The 20,604-nt window shown below is 35.4% G+C and overlaps 1 protein-coding gene across 4 annotated transcripts in view; it reads right to left on the bottom strand.

Moving 5' to 3' along the window:
• NEDD4 (NEDD4 E3 ubiquitin protein ligase) overlaps positions 1-20,604 on the bottom strand; it is a 59,681-nt gene that overhangs the window by 17,193 nt on the left and 21,884 nt on the right. For all 4 annotated transcript variants that reach the window (XM_075100307.1, XM_075100308.1, XM_075100309.1 and 1 more), the window contains 6 exons: positions 7,774-7,824; positions 4,907-4,968; positions 3,236-3,338; positions 2,178-2,347; positions 1,462-1,579; positions 1,162-1,329 (listed from right to left, as the gene is read on the bottom strand). In XM_075100307.1, the coding sequence (XP_074956408.1) occupies positions 1,162-1,329; positions 1,462-1,579; positions 2,178-2,347; positions 3,236-3,338; positions 4,907-4,968; positions 7,774-7,824 (672 nt within the window). The remainder of the gene's footprint in view (positions 1-1,161; positions 1,330-1,461; positions 1,580-2,177; positions 2,348-3,235; positions 3,339-4,906; positions 4,969-7,773; positions 7,825-20,604) is intronic.

Genomic DNA, 20,604 nt, shown 5'->3' with positions numbered 1-20,604 from the left:
GGGGGGGTGATGGAGGTAAAGGGAAGCAAGACTGTTATTCTAGCTGGCTCTTGCAAGTAATTTGAATATCTGCCTCTTCCTTTGCTTAGGCCACCTAAGCAAGCTGAAATAACAGCTTTCTTGCTGTCTATAGGATTCTGAGTAACTGAGATCAAGTCAAGTCTTGTTACTCTCACTTTGCTGTTTCCAAGCAACACTGGTCATGCCTTTGTACAAACTTAGAAAACATAGTAAATTCCAAATTTACATTTGGAATGGCATTCTCAGCATCAGAAAAGCTAATGATTTTATTAGAATACCAAAATCTTACAGACTAGATGGCCTGGGACACCACTATAGACTCTCCTCAATGGACAGTGGATTTCTCAAGTCACGTATCAGGTTACAAGGCTGTTTGTGAAGCTCGGGTTTCACAAGACAGCTGAGCTTACTTAATTGCTTGCTACCATCAAAAAGACATGTCTCGCTCCTGGCTATATACTCCTCCTTCCCCTTTGCCAACGTAGTATTTGTCAGATGACCAAGCAGGCTGTTTCAGCTTGCTAAAACTGCAAAAAAAAACCCCAGACCTGGGGAAAAAAAGAATAGTTTTCTGCCAGGTTAGCAAGCTGAACAGACTCACTGAGAGGTCAGACAAGTTTCTTAACTGGTGGAAGAGCTGTGGAACTATATGAGGGAGATCCCTTTTTCACTGCTATAGAGTCACCAGGTTTACTCACCCCAATCATAAAACCTTATGCCAGCATTCACAATGAAAAATGAGTTATCTTAAAACTTGTCCTTAGTGGAAAAAGTAATATAGTAGAGCTCCCTTAGAAATAAGCTTTCAGGATACAGACAGCTTCCTTCACCTGCAGTTTTCAGCAGCACTCAGTATGGCACTAGAGTAACAAGTAGATTTACAGACTAAAAATAGTTCACAGAAATCTGTTTTAATCTCAGGCAGAAATTCATATAAGCAAAGGGATGAAGAATAAAATGTTTGCCTAGATGGGGTTCTATAGGAAAAAGCTTACTCTTAAATTCTCTGCATTCAAGATTAAATTAAAAATATAATTGCTAATATGAAGTATTTATGGATCTAATTCTATCAGTAGGAATATTTTGTGCAAAATATTATAGATATTTCTGTACATAAGAACAATGTGAAAAATAATTTACAGTGTAGGCTGCTGACTGGCCAGTAGCTGAACTTCCAGAGGTAGTAAGTCTGGTATTCAATTCTTCTGCAAGATGAGTCTGTATATCACAGTTACTCTGTGAGACAGGTATTTGAAGGTTCTGATTGCTATACATTGTTGCCTCATCTTCAGTAACAATTTCCCAGCACTTTAAAAAGAAAATAAAGAAAAAAAATTTTTTTAAATGTAGTTCCAAGTTACAAATAGGTAAAACAAGTTTTTTGACTAGATTAAAAGTTACTTGCATTTCAGAAACATTTAGAGATTTATTTTTTTTTACCTCAGGGGAATCTCTGTTGTCTAGATTTTCTGTATCCTCTGATATTTGTCGACGATGAGTGAACACATGCTGGGCCTCCAGCTGCACACTACCAGTATCTGCAACAGCTACACTGTCCCTGTTGGGGGTGGGTGTGGCAGGAAGTCAGCACACAGTAGCCATATTTTATCTTTCAACAGTAAACTAGGCTAACAGCAAAAACATACATTACAGTCATTTTAGCAGAAGAAAGAAACTGTTATGAGCTATAAGAAAATAAAAACTGTTTAAAAAGAATAAGCATTCATGTCAACATGAAGTGTAAGTTAAACTAAAGAACCAGAGAGCATTCCAGGTATTATTTTTGCAATTCACATGCTAAGGGGAAAAAAAAAATCTGAAAAAACCCAAGGTAAATAATTTAACGCAGTCCCTGCTGGGAAGGAGGAACCAGGCTTAGAGCTGGAAAATCATTTCCTTTCCATTACTATAGTTATTCTCTTACAATTGCAACCAGTTTCTCTTTGAATGCATAATTCCAGAGAACAGGAAGAGTACTGTGCAGTTAAAATGACTACCAGCCAGTGACCATTATATGTGAGCTTGAAGGTTAAGCTATGGAAAGCTCTTTACAATTCTCAAGCTGTTCATTTTCTAGTTCTCCTTTTCAACATAACTAGAGGGAACTAGTTACGATAGTTAATGCAAGACTTGCATTTTCAGGCCAAAAGACATACTGAGCAGTTGGTCTCTTCCACTGTGTTCTTCTGAATTCATGATTGACATAGTAGGTCCTGCCGAGGATGTCTTGCCTTTCTTCCCAGCCTGAAGGCAGCGGAGGAGTTTCCTGCTGCTGTTGTTGTGGCTGGCTAGCAGCATCTGGTTGGTCCAATATAATCCACCCAGGCTAAGAGATATAATATTAACTACCTTTAATACTATCAAAGTTGAAAAAGTATCTCAATTTATTAAACCACTCCCCTTTTAAGGGGCAGCGCCACTACATCTTGAGCCATTAAGACTGGCTCTGGGTTTTATTACATATATTTCCCGAGGAATGATAGGACAAATTATGCATGCAGAAACCTTATTTTGAACTCAAGTTCTTTAAACTTATTAGCAAAAGTTGTTTATTGCAGGAAAATAAACAGCATTCATAAAATAGGTTAAAAAAAGTAAATGCATTTCATTTCACATATATGCTATAAAGGTATTAGAGTTAGATGAGCATACCATTTTGTAACAGCAAATCTAATTACAGTAAAGGTGGTAACAGTCATTAGAGCTGTTTAAGTCTTGAAAAGAAATCCATTGATCTAAACTGGATGTGCTTACAAAAGATTACAAATGCAAACTAGTTAAGATCAAAATATCCCTATATATTGGAGAGATTTGAAACTCCAAAACCAGCAAGATGTCAGCGTCTTGCTGGCTGGCATCAAACAACGTTAAACAGCAGTAAAAATACTGGGCACTGATACTTCCATTAATTCTAAAACAAGAAAAGTTACATAGACATATGGCAAGTCAGTACCTGAAAAAAACCAAAAGCCTAATACATGTTTTCTTTTTTAGATATACTAACAAAGCCACTCCGTTAGTTAGAAAAACTGCTCCAGAATTTTTATGCAGAGTTAAAACTTTTATGTAAGATACAAGCAATCACTTCTAACTGGTTTGTTTCTCAAACGCTATTTATAGCTTAGTGATTCCTAACATTCATTTTTACTCTAACTACCCTTAATAGTGGAAAACATTTGCTAGGTTTTTCAGCAATAAATGTATCTTTTCCTACCTCTAATTCTTCAGCCTGTTCTGTGGTTTCTTCTTCAGACCCATTGCTTTTAGGTAAGTAAGTCATTTTCAATCTAAGGTGGCCTTTAACTCTTGATTTATGGCTGCAGAAAAGAAAATAAAATGTTCTTATCGTGCGCTTGTGAAATTATTATCAAGCATTATTTCAATCTACAGGACTACTCTTCCTAAAACTTTAAGTTACAGCAAGCTCATATACTTCAGCATTCGCCTCTCTGTATTTACCTTAATGTATCATTAGAAGCCTGAAAATAGGATTTCCCCACATCAATTTTATTTAATATTTTCCCTTGGTAAAGAAATCTGCCACATTATCTCAGCTGTTTGCCTATTGATGTAAAAAATAAATTAAAAAAAAAAAAACAAAAACAAACAACCCAGAGTCCTGAAAATATCACTAGTGATGCACAGCACCTTATTAAAATAAACAACAAAAACCCCACAAACTCCCACATTACTAAGGTCTAATGCTTTGCCTTTTTTTTTTTTTTTTTTTTTTTGCCATGCAGAAAAACTGAATTAGATTTTCTGATATCCAGAAAAATATGTCATGTTAGGTTATAAACATGTTCATTCAGATTGTATTTTGGTTTCAGAAAAGCCCACGTCCCTTCAAAAGAGGAAGTACCTACTATCTTATTTTCCAATACAATAGTTAAAGTAATTAATTTCAGAGTATTAACATGTTAATAATTCTTACTCAGCTTGAGGTACTGGGAAGGTAGTAACCTTATTAATATCCCTGTCTAAGTAAATGCAAAAATGAGCAAAATTGAAAAACATGCATTAACAATACTAAGGCATCTAAAAAGTTACAATAAGATTTCAAGGCAGAAAAGTGCCTGAAACATCAGAACATGTGGGGTGTATAGATCTTTCTCAGCCACGTTGGTAGCAAAGTAATTTTTAAGTATTTTACAATTCTTGGTTTTTAGCAAATCAATGATTTTAAGCAGAGTTAGTGACTGTCAAATTTCATTTTGATCTCCTATTTTTCTCAATTTAACATTTCCTATCCTATAAATGGATGAAGATTTATTTTTAAATTGGAACCTATTATCTGAAAAATGTTGACATGCATTTTATTTCTAATAAAAGTTGCTAAAAACTGCTCAGATTTCAGTTAAGAACCTACATTTTAAAAACAAACATGAAATGCATAACGCTAATATCAGTGTTAAAGTGTTACCTATCATTTCAAAAGTCCTTGTTTTTTTAAACACAGGCCTTCCTAAATGTTAAGCAGCTTTTCAGTTTAAGTTTTGTTATGTTTACAATTAAGGTCACATGAAAGAGGCAAACAAGAGAGACAGGAAGGCAGGAAACAATTTCAAGTTGAAAAGGGAAAAATGAGTTATGGTGTAACACTAGTCACTGATTTCACTGTGGAGCGAAACTGTAAATTGTTCAAATGAAGTTATAATATCAATTAGAACATGGCCTGAGGAAAATGGTTTATTCTTACCAAATCTCTAAGTATTTAAACAAATACTGACTTTTTAGTAGAACCACAAATATCTCACTCCATTTATGCTCAAATTTCTTTGATGAAAACATAAAAATTTAGACAATAGTTACATATGTTCTGATGTACAACATAACAGCATTGCTTGGATATGAAAGTTAGAATTTTTATGTGGTATTTACTAACCTTCTTGGATGAAGAACAAAATCCTTAAATGTATATGGCCTCTCCATACTTGGATTTTCTGTCTGGAATAAGACAAGTTTTTTCAAGAAAAATCTGTATCAAACACTTGAAGTTAAAGAAAATTATCAGAAATTCACAGTGAGCTTTTTAAAGGCCATATAACATTAACATTTAAATTATAGGTTTAGATACAGTAATAGCATTATCAGCTTTCATCTTAGTAATAAGACTAATTCCCCAGTTCAAGAAAAAAAAATTACCTTTCAGTGTATACATATATTACAGTTTCTAAAGCACAGAAAGAAAACCTCTTTAGCCTGAAATCAAGAAACAGATTCTCAGTTTTCACATTTAAAAGATCTACTATAACTCTTTTTCCTCCCTCAGTATTTTTCGAATATTTTACACAGAACATACATAAAAAAACATTTCTAGCTTTAGACTAGGGGATAAAAAATAATCAAATAATCATCCATTCCAAGAACATCTCTGTTCTGACCCACAAAAGTGGAGTTGCTCAACAGAAAGAAGCAGAGATATAAAAAGACATCATTTTATAAATATGCCTCCCAGGTACAGGTAGAGAAATATGCATGAGGGATCATTAAAGAAAACGAAGCTATTTATTTTTCTGGTTAACATAAATATTTATAATCCAGCTGAAGTTCTGCAATTCTTACAAAAATATTTTATTTTTATAATACTATATATTTAGCGACATTTGTAAATATCTTTTTTGAGTTTGTTTGGGTTGGGTTGGTTCCCCGTCCCTGTCGTCGTGTGTCGTGTCCGTCCCGTCCCCCCCCCCCGAGCTGTTTGTAAAATCTGGGGAGTAAGTCTAGCCTCTCGTTAATCAATACATTTTAACCATTTCTAGAAGTACTGTATAATATGAGGAAAACCTTGGAACTGTTGTATTTGTAGGCCTTTTAATTAAGAACAATGGTACATGATGCAATCCTCAAAGGTTGAGCTAATTCCATACTGTTTTTTGAAAATACTATCTAATGTGTGTCAATATTTGATTGGAAAGAAAAAAAACCCCACTAACCAAAACCAAAACACCACAAAACTACCAGAATTTAAAGGCTGGATATTTTTAAGTTAGAAATTTTAGGATTTGTTTTGGAACTGTTGAGCTTTGCTATGAAACAGCCCTAAGATTAAGCTGACTAAATTTTACTGGATGTGGTAACTATTACACTGATTCTCAGAAAGAAAAATGCTCTCTTATATTTCAGACATTTCAGTGTAAGCTATTATTAATACAATTTAGAAACACTACACTCAAGTTGAAGTGTTTCACCTTCACTGAATTAAAATGCAGATCTTCATTGCTGTAACAGTATGTGTGTTACACTGGTGTTATCTACAAGATAAGGTTCTAAAATTATAAAATGAATTGTCTTACAACTAAGATAAATACTTCTTTGAAATTAAAATGTAATTAAGCTCAGGTTTTGGTTTTGTGGTTTTAGAGGTGGTAGTACCAACATTACGTTATTTCTACCAACACACACATGAAGACAATGTGGAAATATATCACAGGAGAGAAAAATATTGCCTTCTCAATCTAAGTTTTATAAGTATTTTTCTCACTTTCCAAAAACAAGAGTTGCCTTAGATTCAATGCTAGATTACACTTGAATTAATACATTTTGATTTTGGAAAGAGCAAATTTACATCTGCCAACTATCTTACCTTGCAGATGATTTGCCCTTTTTTACACGCAGCTCTCTTTAGTTATGAACAGTCTGTATTTGCATAGTATCAAGAAAAACCAAAACTGCATGTAATAATTTATAAATTGATTTTCTTTGTCCAAGATATATCTACTCATGTAAATGACAGACTTCCAAAAAATCCACCTATATTTGGGCCAATAAAGTACAATGGACTTAGACGGCAAGATCACATAATTCAGAACTACAGCCAGGAAGGCAGAAACAAAGAGAAAACAGGGAAAAGTCAATGAAGACAATAGCCATGAAAATACCCAAGTGAAGCTCTATAAATTAGTTCCTGCTAAAAATAAAAAAAATTAAAAAAAAAAAAAGGAAAGGAAATGCATCAGTATCTCCAAATCACTCCATATGTCACTGTCTAGCTTATTAGCGGGAAGTGAAAACACAGTCTTCTCCAGAGGGACACTACAGACAGTCTTTCCAACCCACCTGACTGAAGGAGAGTAGTTAGTTAATAACTACTCCTATCATGGTTCTTACCAGAATGAAATAACAATTGCTCTTTGAAAGGTTTGCCACAGTTTCTGTCCTGTCTTTAAAACAGCTGCTGATAAATCTGTTCGTATTTGCTTATGTTTTGAGACCTCCGAAGAAAATTAAAAGCCTTACTTATTTCAATGTCCTTGGAGATATTTCTTTAAAACTAACAATGTGCTTTGCAAAAGGTATACAAAAACAAAAATTAAAAAAAAAGTAGAAAGCAACACTAGCTCTATTTCCCACTTACCCACTTCTGTATCTGTTTATGGGAATAAAGCATATTAAAAGTAAATTTGTAGAAATTAAAGGAAATATTTTAAGAAATATTACAATAATTACAACCTCTTCTTGTCTTTAAGACTGTTTCAAAACTTGCATTCTTGAAAAAGCTAAAAGCACTCCTAACTTGTAGCAGCAGAAAGCAATATCTAAACACAAGTTAACCTACATGCTTTGATAAATATCAGCATTAAAACACCCCTAACAAATCCACAAAAGAACACCAAACAAAAAATCCAGAGAGCAGGAGAACTTAATCACTTATATTATCAGTACCATTAACTTCCTTAGATGACTAATACAATTGCATACAGAATCATTTTTCTCTCACACAGTCTTAAAACAAAAACAAAAAATACAAACCGGTAACTGATAAAGAGGAATATCCACTTGCCCAAGAAAATCATCTCGAGTCTACAGAAAATAAAAAAAAGCAAAAAAAAACCAGACAATGTTTAAAGTTGCAAAGTGTTTTTAAAAACATTGTTCCAAACCCCTGATAGCATTATAATGCTTTCTAAGAATTTGAAGACACTCTTGAAATACAGACAATAAAACCTGTTCTATATAGAATGAGTTCTGATTGACCCACAGCATTGGAAAGTTCTGCCTTCCTCAAAATAAATGAAGTTTGAGGGACCTGGAGGTGGAGATTTAGACTGTTACTTGAATCATATATACTAATGGTAATTAAACAAGAGAGAGGTGTTCAGCATCAAGACTGAGATTGTCAGCATCTCCAGTAGAAACACCATCTTAAAGGCAAAGACACTTTCCTTTAGTTGTTTCAGAAAAATAATTGTCTTGGTATATGCTTAAGCAACTAAACGTTTATCAGAGATTAACTAAAGACCTTCCTCATATGAGCACCAGCCAGTTCCTCTAAGCCTAGGCAGCTGTTTAAGACAGACACATATAAACATTTTCTTTTCAAAATACAGTTATTACAAAAAGATGAAGTAAAAACAAGTTTCATCTGCGATTAGTGCTTCAGATTCAGCATCTCCCCTACCCCCCTGCCCAACATTCCTGTTGACATATTAAAATGTGCTAAGATTAGTTATATTTATGAGAAATACCATTTGCCTATGCACATTGCAGAGTTTAGTTAACAACTAACATCTGAAAGATTCTGCCCTGACTTGGCTGTCTTCATCATCCAACTACAACCATGCTTTGAATGCAGCAACTTTGCTGCTGGATTCCCTCCAGCCTATGCTGTAGTACCAGGGGAAGGACTGGCAATACATGGCATCATTGTACAGTTTACTTTTGATCGTTGATTTCTGCCTGCCAAAGAAATTAAGATTTTAGTAGTTTACATAGGTAATTTCAGTAGTCACCAATAGTTACCACCAACAGTCAAAGTACTTTACTTGACTTCTTACTGGATTACTAGAACATATGCTAGGTTGTTTCAAGTTCATTTGTCATTTGAAAGCCTTTGCAAACCTTCACAAAAGCAGGAAAATGTTATCATATGGGTCATTTAACATGAAGACATATCACTGGCTCTGTGCTAAAAATCAAGAGGGCATGAAATTTTTAAAAGGTATGTATAAGCCTATGGCATTTTTCAAAAATCTACACTATAACAAGAGTACGCTTTTTTATGTAGACAGAGTAAGGAACTGTGAAAGTCTTCAACAGTGCAGCCTCTGGCTTTCTAGTCTTCCTGATTTTTCTAGCTAACAAAAGATTTGGTGCCTATTCTTTACTAAATCTGTTGGTATACCACAAGCTTTTATTCAAACTCAGCACCCAAGGATTTTGACAGCCTTCTTCCATAAAACTTTCCACTACAAGGTTCCACATCTTGCTGACATCTATTCCCTTTACCTCAGTGCAGAGCCATGTGTTTCACCTGCCTTCTAGCACAACTATATTTTTAATTTTCAATGCCAATGTTTTACAGTATTAAAACTCTAATCCAATTCTACTAATTTTTTTGTCTCATTGATGGCATTGTCCATTCAAACAGTTCTGACATTAAAGGCTATAGGTATTTCTTAAAGCAGTTCTTTCCTCCTTATTAATTCTGGTACCTTTTTTCATTAGCTCTGTCATCCTAAGTTTGTCCATTTCATCTTTAAATCATACATGCATACAGAGAACCAGTGCCTCACAATTGTGTAAGCTCTAAGTTTTATACCTCCAAAAAGCACATCTAGACTGCAGAGCTTGTCATAGATTATAAGATGCTAGAAATCTAGGGATACATAACTTCAAATTGTATTTGTAGTGTGGATGTCTTATATTCAGATTTTAAGGGGGGAAGGAGTGGAAACAAAAACAAAACATCCACCTCTTAGTCCACAGACTTGCTTGAAATAGAAAGCTACAGTAGGTTTTCATACCTGAAGAGTCTGAAGCTTCCATGAACTACTGAAGAAAAACTTTCTGTATTATTATAGACCACAAGCTTCTGGGAAAAATATAGCTATCATTTTTGCTTATGAGGTTGTTTTTAAAATGGCATGGCATATACCTTAGACATGTTAAAAGGCTTAGTATTTGTAAAGTTCTTGGCAATTCTCAAGTGGAACACACCTTTCAAATAAGTTACTGGAATGTGGGACAGAAGTCTGCTGTATTTTAGAAAACCTCAGAACATTGTGTTTGTTACCAGAATTATTTTAGTACAGGCTCCTGTTATTCACTTTATTATTCTGCTGTCTCTCCTGCTATTTTTAGCAGAGCTAGCCTCCATAACCAACCTTTAACAGTACCTTCTCTAGCCAGAGAGTAAAATCCTCCAGTGGAGATTTTTGTTGACCTCCAAACTAATACATAGATCAGATAGCAGGAATGCTCTTCAGCAATGCGCCTCACTATGACAAGCTGACTAAATGCCTTCAAAGAAGTGCCAAAGAAGCTTTGAAATAGACATCACACACATTAACAATTAAATGTCAATGGAGTTGAAAGCGTTTGGATCTCTGTTGCATGAGAGCAGGCATCCCAGTTTTTTGAAGACAGTCAAGTGGGTCAGTTGTTCTTGTCACCTTCTAAATTCTTAACTTCCACAGAACTCAAACTTTCTGCTTTACAAACTGTAAGTGCATAAACCTCAATTAATGACACAGTACGCTAACAAAGAGGCCTTTTATTTTACCGATTCACCGGTTTAGTCTATAGAAAGTTATTAAAAACATGTGAGGACAGACAGCTGCTGTATACAATACATTTAAAGAACTCTAGTGCAATGCCAAAGCAAGGGCTCAAAGAGAAAAGGCACCAAAAGAAAGTAATCCAGTCCAAACCTCATTTTCATCTATTTTATGAATCTATATTTAATAAGCCTTCTGCAATTCCAATCAGAAACTGAAGAGAAGTAGATTTTAAACAGACACGTTTTTAAACAGACACTTCAGAGCACTGCTGAGAACATTACTTGTAATTTATCATGTCTGAAGACAGTTAAGTGAATTTAATGCCTTTCTTAATTGCTGGATTCACCACAGTGCCTTTTGAAACAACTCTTGTATAAGACCAGGGTGTTGAAATAACAAGTATTTTCTCTACCAACTTTTTTGACTAGTTTTTGTTGGTGTTAGTGCATGAATTAGAATCTAAGTGCATTCCCAGTCTTTTTCTCACTAAACAGACAGCTAGTTGTGCGTAAGTCCGTCTTCGCACAGAAATCTACAGCTGCATAGCAAAATGAGAAAGCATATAGCTTTTACTGGAGGGAATATAAAGGATCAATTCAAACTGAAAAAACAAACAGTGATCCAGACTATCGCTGCTTAAGAAAACAAGAGCTCAATAGATCCCTTATAAAACCAACATTCTTCTTGCTTAAACGCCCAAACATCAACATTAGTTACAAGCTTGATGAGAATAAAAAAACAACCCCAAAACTTTCCTGAGCTACACTAGCAGCTGCAAGTATTTTTCTTTTCATGCTGCACTGAGTATATTATTTGGTTCTCTTGAACTCTAAATTGAGAAAAGCGAGCTTTTTTCTTCCATAAAATACTGCCAGGATATGCTATTCATCATGGGGAAAAAAACAGTTTCAAAAAAGCAAAATTCAATTATCATGTTAAGATCTTACGAAATTAACGGATTCTAAAAGTAATGTTTTCTCTGTCTTGCAAAGGAATAAACACTTTGTTGGATGGAATTCATGCAAGTCCCAGTCTCCTGTATTTTTAAGGGGGAGAGGTAGATGGTGAAAAGATTTTTTTTTTTTTAATGACACGTAGGTATTTCTTTTTAGTCAGCATCTATGGTCAACTATCTATGATACTGAAATATAAGAACCCATCAGCATTTTCCAAAATAGAGTAAATATGTACTGTTAGATCAATGGTTATTACACAACATGTTTCTGCAGGACCTTCAGACCTGCTGGCTGCTTCAACAGCAAGGTGTCAGCATAGAATGTCTCAGCAGTTTTACCATCTGTTTAACAGGCAGCGTTTAGAAATGACACTGAAGTTGTTTTCACTAATTCCCCCTCGCTTCCAAAGATATTTTCAGAGAACTGCTTCTCTAAGAAGACCAGAGCAAATGTGTCATCTGTTTCTCCATTTATAGCTTACACTTTTTATATAGAACCAATATCTTATAGGTAGCTTAAAAGTTCATATTTTGTCTACAGTAACTTTTTAACATTTGTATATTACTCCACTCAATATTTGCTACTTTGCAAACTTGTGCTTAAAGGCTCGTTAACAAATTTAAGAAGAATTTTTAAGAAGACTTCTTTTTCATACAATAACTCATTTTTACATAGGTCACAGGAAGATAAGAAGTCATCTAATATAATCAAAGCATAGTTAAGCACAACAAACAGATAACAAGTCAGAAAACAGTACCAAATATTTATTAAGTACTATTTCAACAAGTCATTCCTGACATCAAATCAGTTAACTTCACAGTAGTATAAAAACATAAAACTTTGGCATCTATTTGTGGAACATTTTGTGCCAAGTCTTAAGACTTCAAATAAAGTTTGAAAAACAAACCTCGTAGTAACAATTGCAGGTGCACTTTTACCTTCACCAATTAACACTATAAAACTTAAAACACTCCAAAAAATGTAAAACCCTATCAAATGTTAAACTGCATGTGTAATTTGCTCCCTGCAATAAGCAACAAATAAACCAGATATGACAGATCTTAACCTCACTGGCTAATTAATGCAGTCAGCCAAAGGACTCAATACACTCAACTTTTTGTTATTCAGAGCAAGAGGGAACAAACAAAATTAAAAACAAACAGACAAACAAAAAACACAAAACAATTTGCCTCCAAAAGGCAGATAAGCATTTAGAGCACCTCTGCATCATGGTCTCACTCCTGCAAAATTTATTAGGTCCACTACAGCGCCACGCAATGCACAAAATCAGATAGAGTCTGGAAGCTGCTTTTTCCAGCCCTAACCATAACCTTGAACAGTTGCCCCAGGCTGTACGGGTAACAGACCCCTTCTAAGAAATTTCTGTGAACCTGGACCTACAGCAGGGCTGGATGCAGGCTGAATGGCCTTAGCCTACTCCAAAGTTAGTCCAACATTTTTAAAAGCATTCTTAAGTCTACTGTTCTCAGCTACTATTGATCCAAATTCAACATCAACACTAGCTCAGGAATTCCCAGGGCCTTTGCACCAGCACACATCTACCAGCCATGCTGCCGTTTTCCATACTCTTCTGCACTCCACCTTGGTCTTCAGCCACCGCTGATCTGAATGGGAGCCTCAAGCCCTACCTGTTGACCTCTCCCAGCTCCAAGCCTAAACCTACTGCTGCCAGTCCTAAACGTAGACACAGATGACCTGGGTACAGCAGAACTTACCGGTTTGTCTTAAACTGTGCTATGCTCAAGTTTTTTAATCCTATCTGTCCAAAACCAGTCTGTGTGAACTGACCGTGGATACCTCAACCTCTATGACACAAAGCAACTACAACATAAATAATCCACCCACAATTACTTTTACAACAAAAGCAGTATGACCATTTATTTCAGATAAGCGCAACATCATTTCCTGCTAAAGTAACATTACACTTCCTACATTAGACATGGGTTTTATTGGCCTATAATTTGCCAGGTGTTAACCACTTTGGATTTATTCTTTGTAAGTTAACCATCTGTCCCAAATCGAACTTACTAGAAAGAATGATTACTACAACAACTGGCTAAGGTAGAAACTCTAAAAAATAAGGAATGGTCATAATAAATTCTGGTAACCTTTTTCTTCAAAAAGCCCTTGTGCTTTCACGTTACTGAACAAGGCCTTCTCCCTTATTCTAGGAAAATCACAGATTGCCAGAGAAATCATCTAGGTCTGAAATAATCTAGTTCTATGTTTCTTCCCATATTCCTCTTACTGAGCAGCTGAGGAGCTGCATTTTAATACGCCCTAACTTCACTGACTCTAATTCAAGTTTGTATGTAATTTCAGCCAGGAACTTGCTGATGTCCTTCTTAAATTCTGTTTGCTTATGTTCCAGTTGATACAGCTGAAAGTGGCCCACGATCTCAAACAATAACTGCATCTATCCATAGACTTTTCAGTTTACTGTAAACTGCCACAACGGGGAAACAAAACAAAACAAAAAACAAGTTATGTACTCTCTTGAAAGAGAGATTATTATAGATCCATAAACTAACACTGAAGTGAGCTACAAACATTTTGCTGGCTGCATTCCTAAATCAGCATGTTCTGAGCTAGGAAGCTAGGAAGAAAGTTCACTTGAAACACAGACTCTTAACAGAAATGCAGGGCAGTCTCCTTCAGGCAAGGGTGAAAACCAGTCATAAGCAAATGGTTTGCCTGAAAAGACCAGTCAGTTTTGTTACTTGCTCAATCTGTGAAATTCGTCCACTTCTGGAAGATGAGAAAACATGTTCTGTGTTCCAACATCACACTCAGTCCAGGGTGAGGGGAGAACATTTCTACCGTTTGATCCTAGGTGGCTACAAGGGCTGAACAGGCACTGAAGAACCTAGTAGGCAGATTAATGCTTTGAGTAGCCTTGTATCCTTTCCCTAGTAATGGCCAAGAGCAGATGCTTAAGGAAATAATAAAAGCGGCAATTAAGAATAGTACTTCCTCTGAGATATCCCCCAGTTTCTAATGAATAAGTGGTAAGGGACTTTTTTATCCTGACATTAAAATATGTATTGAGAATGTAATACCCTTTGATGGACTTTCTTCAACTTATCTAACCTCTTCTTGAAAACCATTTCTACTTTTGGTATGGACGAGATCTTGTAACAGTGAGCTCAGCAACATATATGAAAACACATCTGTTTCATAAGAGTGGATTCTCTGTTTAAAGTCACCTCCCCTGAACTATAGCTTTATAAAACTCCCTTTATATCACTTCCCTGCCCCCTGCCAAAACTGAAAAGCCTTTGGTCTACTTAGTGTCTCCTCACATAAAACTTATCCCAACGTTGTGATCCTTCTTGGTATTTTTCTAGTTCTGTTCCACATGCTTTCTGAAAAAGGATGACCAGAAATATGCATGCCATGCACATATATGGATTTGTACAACTCCATAAGGGCATTTTTAATTTTGTTAGTTTATTCCTTTCCTAATAAATCCTAACCTTCTATTTGCCTTTCAACTGTCAACAAGATTTGGGCTGACATTTTCAGCAAGTCACTCACCATGACATAAACTATTTCCTGACCAGTATGGGAAACCATTATGACGCATGCATGATTAGCTATTTTTCCTCTGTGTGCAGTACTTGGCATTTATTAACACTGATTCTGAAATTGTCCATTCTACTGTCTAGCCACTCACTACCATCAGAATTTCTGCAACTTCAGAGGTGACAATTTAATTCTCACTTTTGTTTCTATCTCTTAATTAGTTGTCATCAGTGAAGAAGCTTTTTTCTGCACTTATGTCTTGAGAGGATTTTTTGGAACTTCTGCTAAAGGTTCTTGTCAAACATTTTGAAAAGCTTGGTGTCCTTCATTAACCAGCTCTCCCATCTTTGCATATCATTGCTTAGTTTGATTTTGAGACAAAACTTCCTTTTATGAAAGCAGTGCTCTGTCTCCCTCCTTGTAAAAACGAAGCGTCACATGCCTACTAATTCTATTCCATGTACTCTTTCTTCCAGACTGGCCTGTTGCAGCAGCCTGTAGTTCACCTTTTGGTCATTTTAAAATATCTGCATACTACTTATCTTCCTTCAGTAAGGGAATCTAATAGAATAAAAGACTATTCATTATAGTTAGTGTTTAAACAATTTTATAGCTGAGCTTCTTGACAATTCTTGGAAGAATACCTGCAGGTACTATTAGTTTTATTAAGGGCTTCTGTCTTATGCTATGTTTACAAAGACTATGATTACTACATCACCATAACATTTTCCAATAAATGTTTTTGTTTAACCCAAGCGTTGATCTAATTTCTCACAGAAAGCAAAAAGGATGTACCATTAAAAAAAATTATAGCATTGATCATGGTCTCATATCTGAAAGCCTGCAAGTTACTTGGCTAGCCAGGAGCAAAGGGAAGAAGGCCTGTTGCTTTGGGAACAAATTTTACTTCAACACGTTCTTAAATGTATACTCAGCCTTTAGAGACAGAATAACTATAGCTTCTGGCTATATCAAAGAAGCCACATCATCAATGCATCCCACTCTCTCATGGTAGATTAAAAGGACACGTATCAACCTGAAGGCTGGATAATTAAATATTTACATAAGCTGTTTCAGGAGCTCTGCTCTGCATGGTTTTGCGATTTTAGTTTCCCCTTTTGTTGGCATGAGAAATCTACCCACACTCAGTTCAGCTGAAGACCATAAACAGAACAAGGTTAACCATGATTTGTGCAGAGCACAATCAAATAGAACTCCTCCTTAATATGTGTGTGTAGTGTATGCTGGTGACTACACAGTGCTAGAGCTTTAATATACAGGGTTATTCAAGTATTCTGCTACAGCCCAGACGCTGTTCCTTACAGCATGATCATATTCTGAAAGTTACATATTGTTCACTGTTGCCAAATACAACTTGCTAAAACTGACAAAAATTTTAGAGACAGAGCTGATACCAAATAATATTAATTGATTGCTCTCTTTGCTAATGCTTCCACATAGCAACTGTTCACAGCTGATCTTGGCTGTAAGGTTTATCATACCATTTGTAATCTTTTTTCCCCCCTGAAGAAGATCGCTAATCAAAGGCTAACGGCATGAAGAAAGGTGAAGAAGCTGTAACAAAGTTCTGCATTTAAGCAAGAAGGAAAATAGAAGAAATCAGTACAAATTACCAAAGCACAACAAGTCATTGTTATATAAAGGATGAAAGTAGGTGATCACCTACAACTCATTATAAATTGTTAATTATTAAGTTTCCACTGCCTTCCCTTTAATGCTTTGATGTATACTTCAACTTCTAAAATTCGTCTGAAACAACATAAGTAGTATTATGTAAGTCTAACATAGTTCTCACCATGATTTCTCAGCCTCCACCACCTTCCCTTCAACCCCAATTCTCCTTGACTAAACTGATACACCATAACATAGCAAGGTGCCATAGACAGTCCTGAACATCATCCTTCAAGATATGCAATACCTAACAATATGAAAATTATTAGGGGATGAAGTTATTGTAGCACAACAGCATAAAGAGATGTCAGTTGGTGCTTTGCCTTGTATTGCCTCTATAATATTTTGCTTCACTTGCCCCTTTTCCACCTCACTTCTTCCACAGATTTGGGACACCGATACCCACGCAGCACCTTCACTCACTATGCAAAGATGGAGGTGGCTGGAGATAAGTCACAGTCGTCCTCCCCTTCTTGGCACTTCTCCTTGGTTGGACCATTATCTTCTGTGAAGGAGTTTTGCTAAGACATAAGCTCTATACTTAAAGAGGATGTAAGAGAGAAGACAACCTCAGACTATTCAGTGCTAACTTGTGGTACTGCATTTACCAAGGGAATCAAGATCTTCCAAGGCACAGCTTCTGGTCCCCTCAGCATGTTCATATCAGCCAGGAAGAAAGTTAAGAGGGACATCCTCACATAGAACCCTCAAATTACTGTTTGTCCAAAATTTACATTTAGCACTGAAAGATTCAAATAGCATCTCCTTATACAAATACAAAAAGCAGAGCTCTAGAATCTAGTGAAAAAAAATTGGGAGTTCCAACTAAAGGTTTTCTTCACATAAACTTGACAGTAGAAAAATGTTTTCGTTATTTTTATATCACCTCTCAAGTTTATTTGCTTCAAAATGTGTATTTCGTTCATTAGAGACAAAAATTACTTGTAAACAAAGGGACAATAACACAATGATTCCCTTAATCATCTAAGAAATTGTTTTAAAGGTACACAGTTGCTGAAGCAGATTTGCAAGTACATTTATGGTATTCACATTATCTAATCAGCAGCGATACTGATGGTGAAGGAATGGCTAAAGACAACAGGGATGTCAGCATAATGTTATACTTGTGGAAGAGATCAAAACAGCTTTTTTTTTTAAGTTTCTTTGTAGTCTACAAGAAATGGAACTGTGGTCAGTGCTTTTACCCTCCTCTGTACCTCTTAAAGTTTACATACATAAGATGACATGTAAACTGTTCCCATACCCATTCCTACCCTCCCAATTCATACCTGCGATGTCAAAGTTTAGCTGCAGATTTATTTCTATCCTAAGCAAGAGATAGATGCACTGAAAAAAACCCACCGTTAAAAACAGAAATACAAAGTCAAGGACAACCTTCAATGCTGCAACCATGGACTATCTCTTCCTCCTGTTTTGCGTAAATGAAATTCCACTATCTACTGAAGAACCTATTCAATATGTTTCCAGAAAGATCAGCAGCAGTATGTAGGCCATCACTATTTGACATTTTTCAACTGAATTAAAAGTAATCCAAGGCCAGTTAGTCACAGAAATGGAGTGTTCTTTTTTTTTTTAGGTCAGCCTTTAACAAGCTGTTGAAAATGGAAAGCAGGAAATCTGATACGAGGTGGCTGAAGGCTAGTAGCTAGCTAGGCACATAAGAAAAGAATGCATAGACCTTTCGCTGCTTCAGACTCTGGAGTCTCTGACCAAAGCCCTGATTTGATTTCATGACTGCTCTGTACAGATAGCTGACATTACTAAATGCTACTCCAGTATCAACTTGTTAAATTTGTACCCAGACTCATCATATCAATATACTAGGCCAGACTAACTGGAGTCAAGAGAAATATTTTGGGAGTTGTTTATTTTTAAATGAGTCACAATACCCTATGATAATTAACTGGACCATAGAATTAAATGACTGCCATAAAATTTATTTGTCACTAACACTGTAATAGCATATAGATAGTATTTATCTATTTCATTCCAGTGAATTGCTGAACTGCTATAAAGTCAACTATGGTTTTTGCTTGGTTTGGTGGGAGAAGCTTTTAAAATTTTTGATAACGTGCTTTATAGAATATTCTATAAAAACTGATTTTATGTAAGGACTGAAAGGGCCTGTCATGGTTTTAGCTGGGATAGAGTTAATTTTCTTCACTGCAGCTGGCATAGTGCTGTACTTTGGACTTAGTATGAAAACAATGTTGATAACACACCGATGTTTCAGGACTGAGAGGCTCCTGTGTCTGTTGTTGCATAAAGGAATCTGAAACAAGTATACTGCTGTTAAATCTTTACTGTTCAGTTTTCTGATGTCAGATATGTTTTTAATTTGTAGGTAGATATGGCACAAATCTACTTATTTGCAAATATATGAAAATCACAAGATAACTATAATAATTTGGGATTCAGACTCTTTTCCCATTATTTTTAAACTTGTTTCTCTCATCTTCTGACCAGAAGATGAAATCTTAAGAATTCAAGAAGCTTAAAACATGCTGCCACATTAACAGTAAAAATCCTCAACTACCACAAAGACATGCTATCAAGTGCTTTAAAAAGTTAAGTCTCCTTAGATTTTATGTCACTGTGAATACTGCTCCCAGGAACAACTATTGCCAGTCCAGCATCCTACAAGGTTTTCTGGAAATGTCTGCTAACAATCTAATACTCAATTTGGGTTCTATCTGAACTTAATTTATTAATATTCACTCAGTATTGAAATATAAAATACCTTGCATATCAACTGCCATTAAACACAGAGGCTAGCAGTGCAAGTTGACCAGAAATGTACTTAAGTGCACGATTCAACATGTTTCTCCTTCTTACAATATACTTTTTAAAAATAACTAGATCCAGACTACTTAAAATATGCCATCATCTGTTGGTAAATTCCACAAGAAGCACGATAAACTTTACAGTTTGATTTTGGGATGAGGAATCACCAAACAAGATGCATAGTGATTACCTGTGATCCCCTGTGAGTTTTAGTATAAAGCTTAAACATAGATCACAGTTTTACAAGAGGGAAAGTGTATTTTTCTTCAAACTCTTTTTAAGCAAAAAGCAATACAAAACTCCAAAGAAGTAAAAAAGTGTAGAATCATCAGGCACTACTCTAAGGGCAACAACAGAATGAAAGTTGCAGGCTAATACCTTCCAGGTAGTTATATTACCAGCTTAGAAAGGGACTGTCGTAACTATAGATCTTTGGCATAAAGCCTTTTGCTTAAACAAGCATTTAGTTAAATGGTAGTATTGCCAATTCATAGAATCACAGAATCATCTCTCAAAAACAATTTTGGTAAACATTAATTGTTGCACTTTTATCAGTGTTCATAATTAAAACTAATATATAATATTCAGATCTTTGAAGTCTTCACAGTGCTATCTAAACAAGTCTTAAAATTCACATTTCATGGCTTATGCCTAACAATATAAAGTGCCTTAAGAGTTAATAAAAGCAAACATGCTTCTGCAGTTTAGCTGGATATAAGTTTCATTAACAAAAAAATATATTTAATATAAGCCTTCCAGACCCAAGTACTATAATTTCAACAGAAATGTTGTTGGGAGAGATATTAAGTTACAGTGTGCTGCTCTGGCCAAAGTAGTGGTTGGAAGGGAGGAAAAAAGAAAAAAAAGAAACAGGAAACTCTGAAAATTCCTGTGGTTCAGGGTGTATACAGAAACAAATGGTGTTTACAGTTTCTCTGCTCAAATATTACTTATCTTTAATTCTACATACTGCAAACTGTTTTGTAAAATAAAGCCTATATGAAATAAACCTAAAAGACTCTACAGTAATCCACTCATTTTTACCCATTTTGTACCCAATTTTAGAAATTACTATTAATTTA

Source organism: Phalacrocorax aristotelis, chromosome 7 (genome assembly GCF_949628215.1).
Source record: "Phalacrocorax aristotelis chromosome 7, bGulAri2.1, whole genome shotgun sequence".
Classification (NCBI taxonomy): domain Eukaryota; kingdom Metazoa; phylum Chordata; class Aves; order Suliformes; family Phalacrocoracidae; genus Phalacrocorax; species Phalacrocorax aristotelis.
The sequence above is the reverse complement of the archived record's forward strand: the minus strand, read 5'-3'. Positions and strand labels throughout refer to the sequence as shown.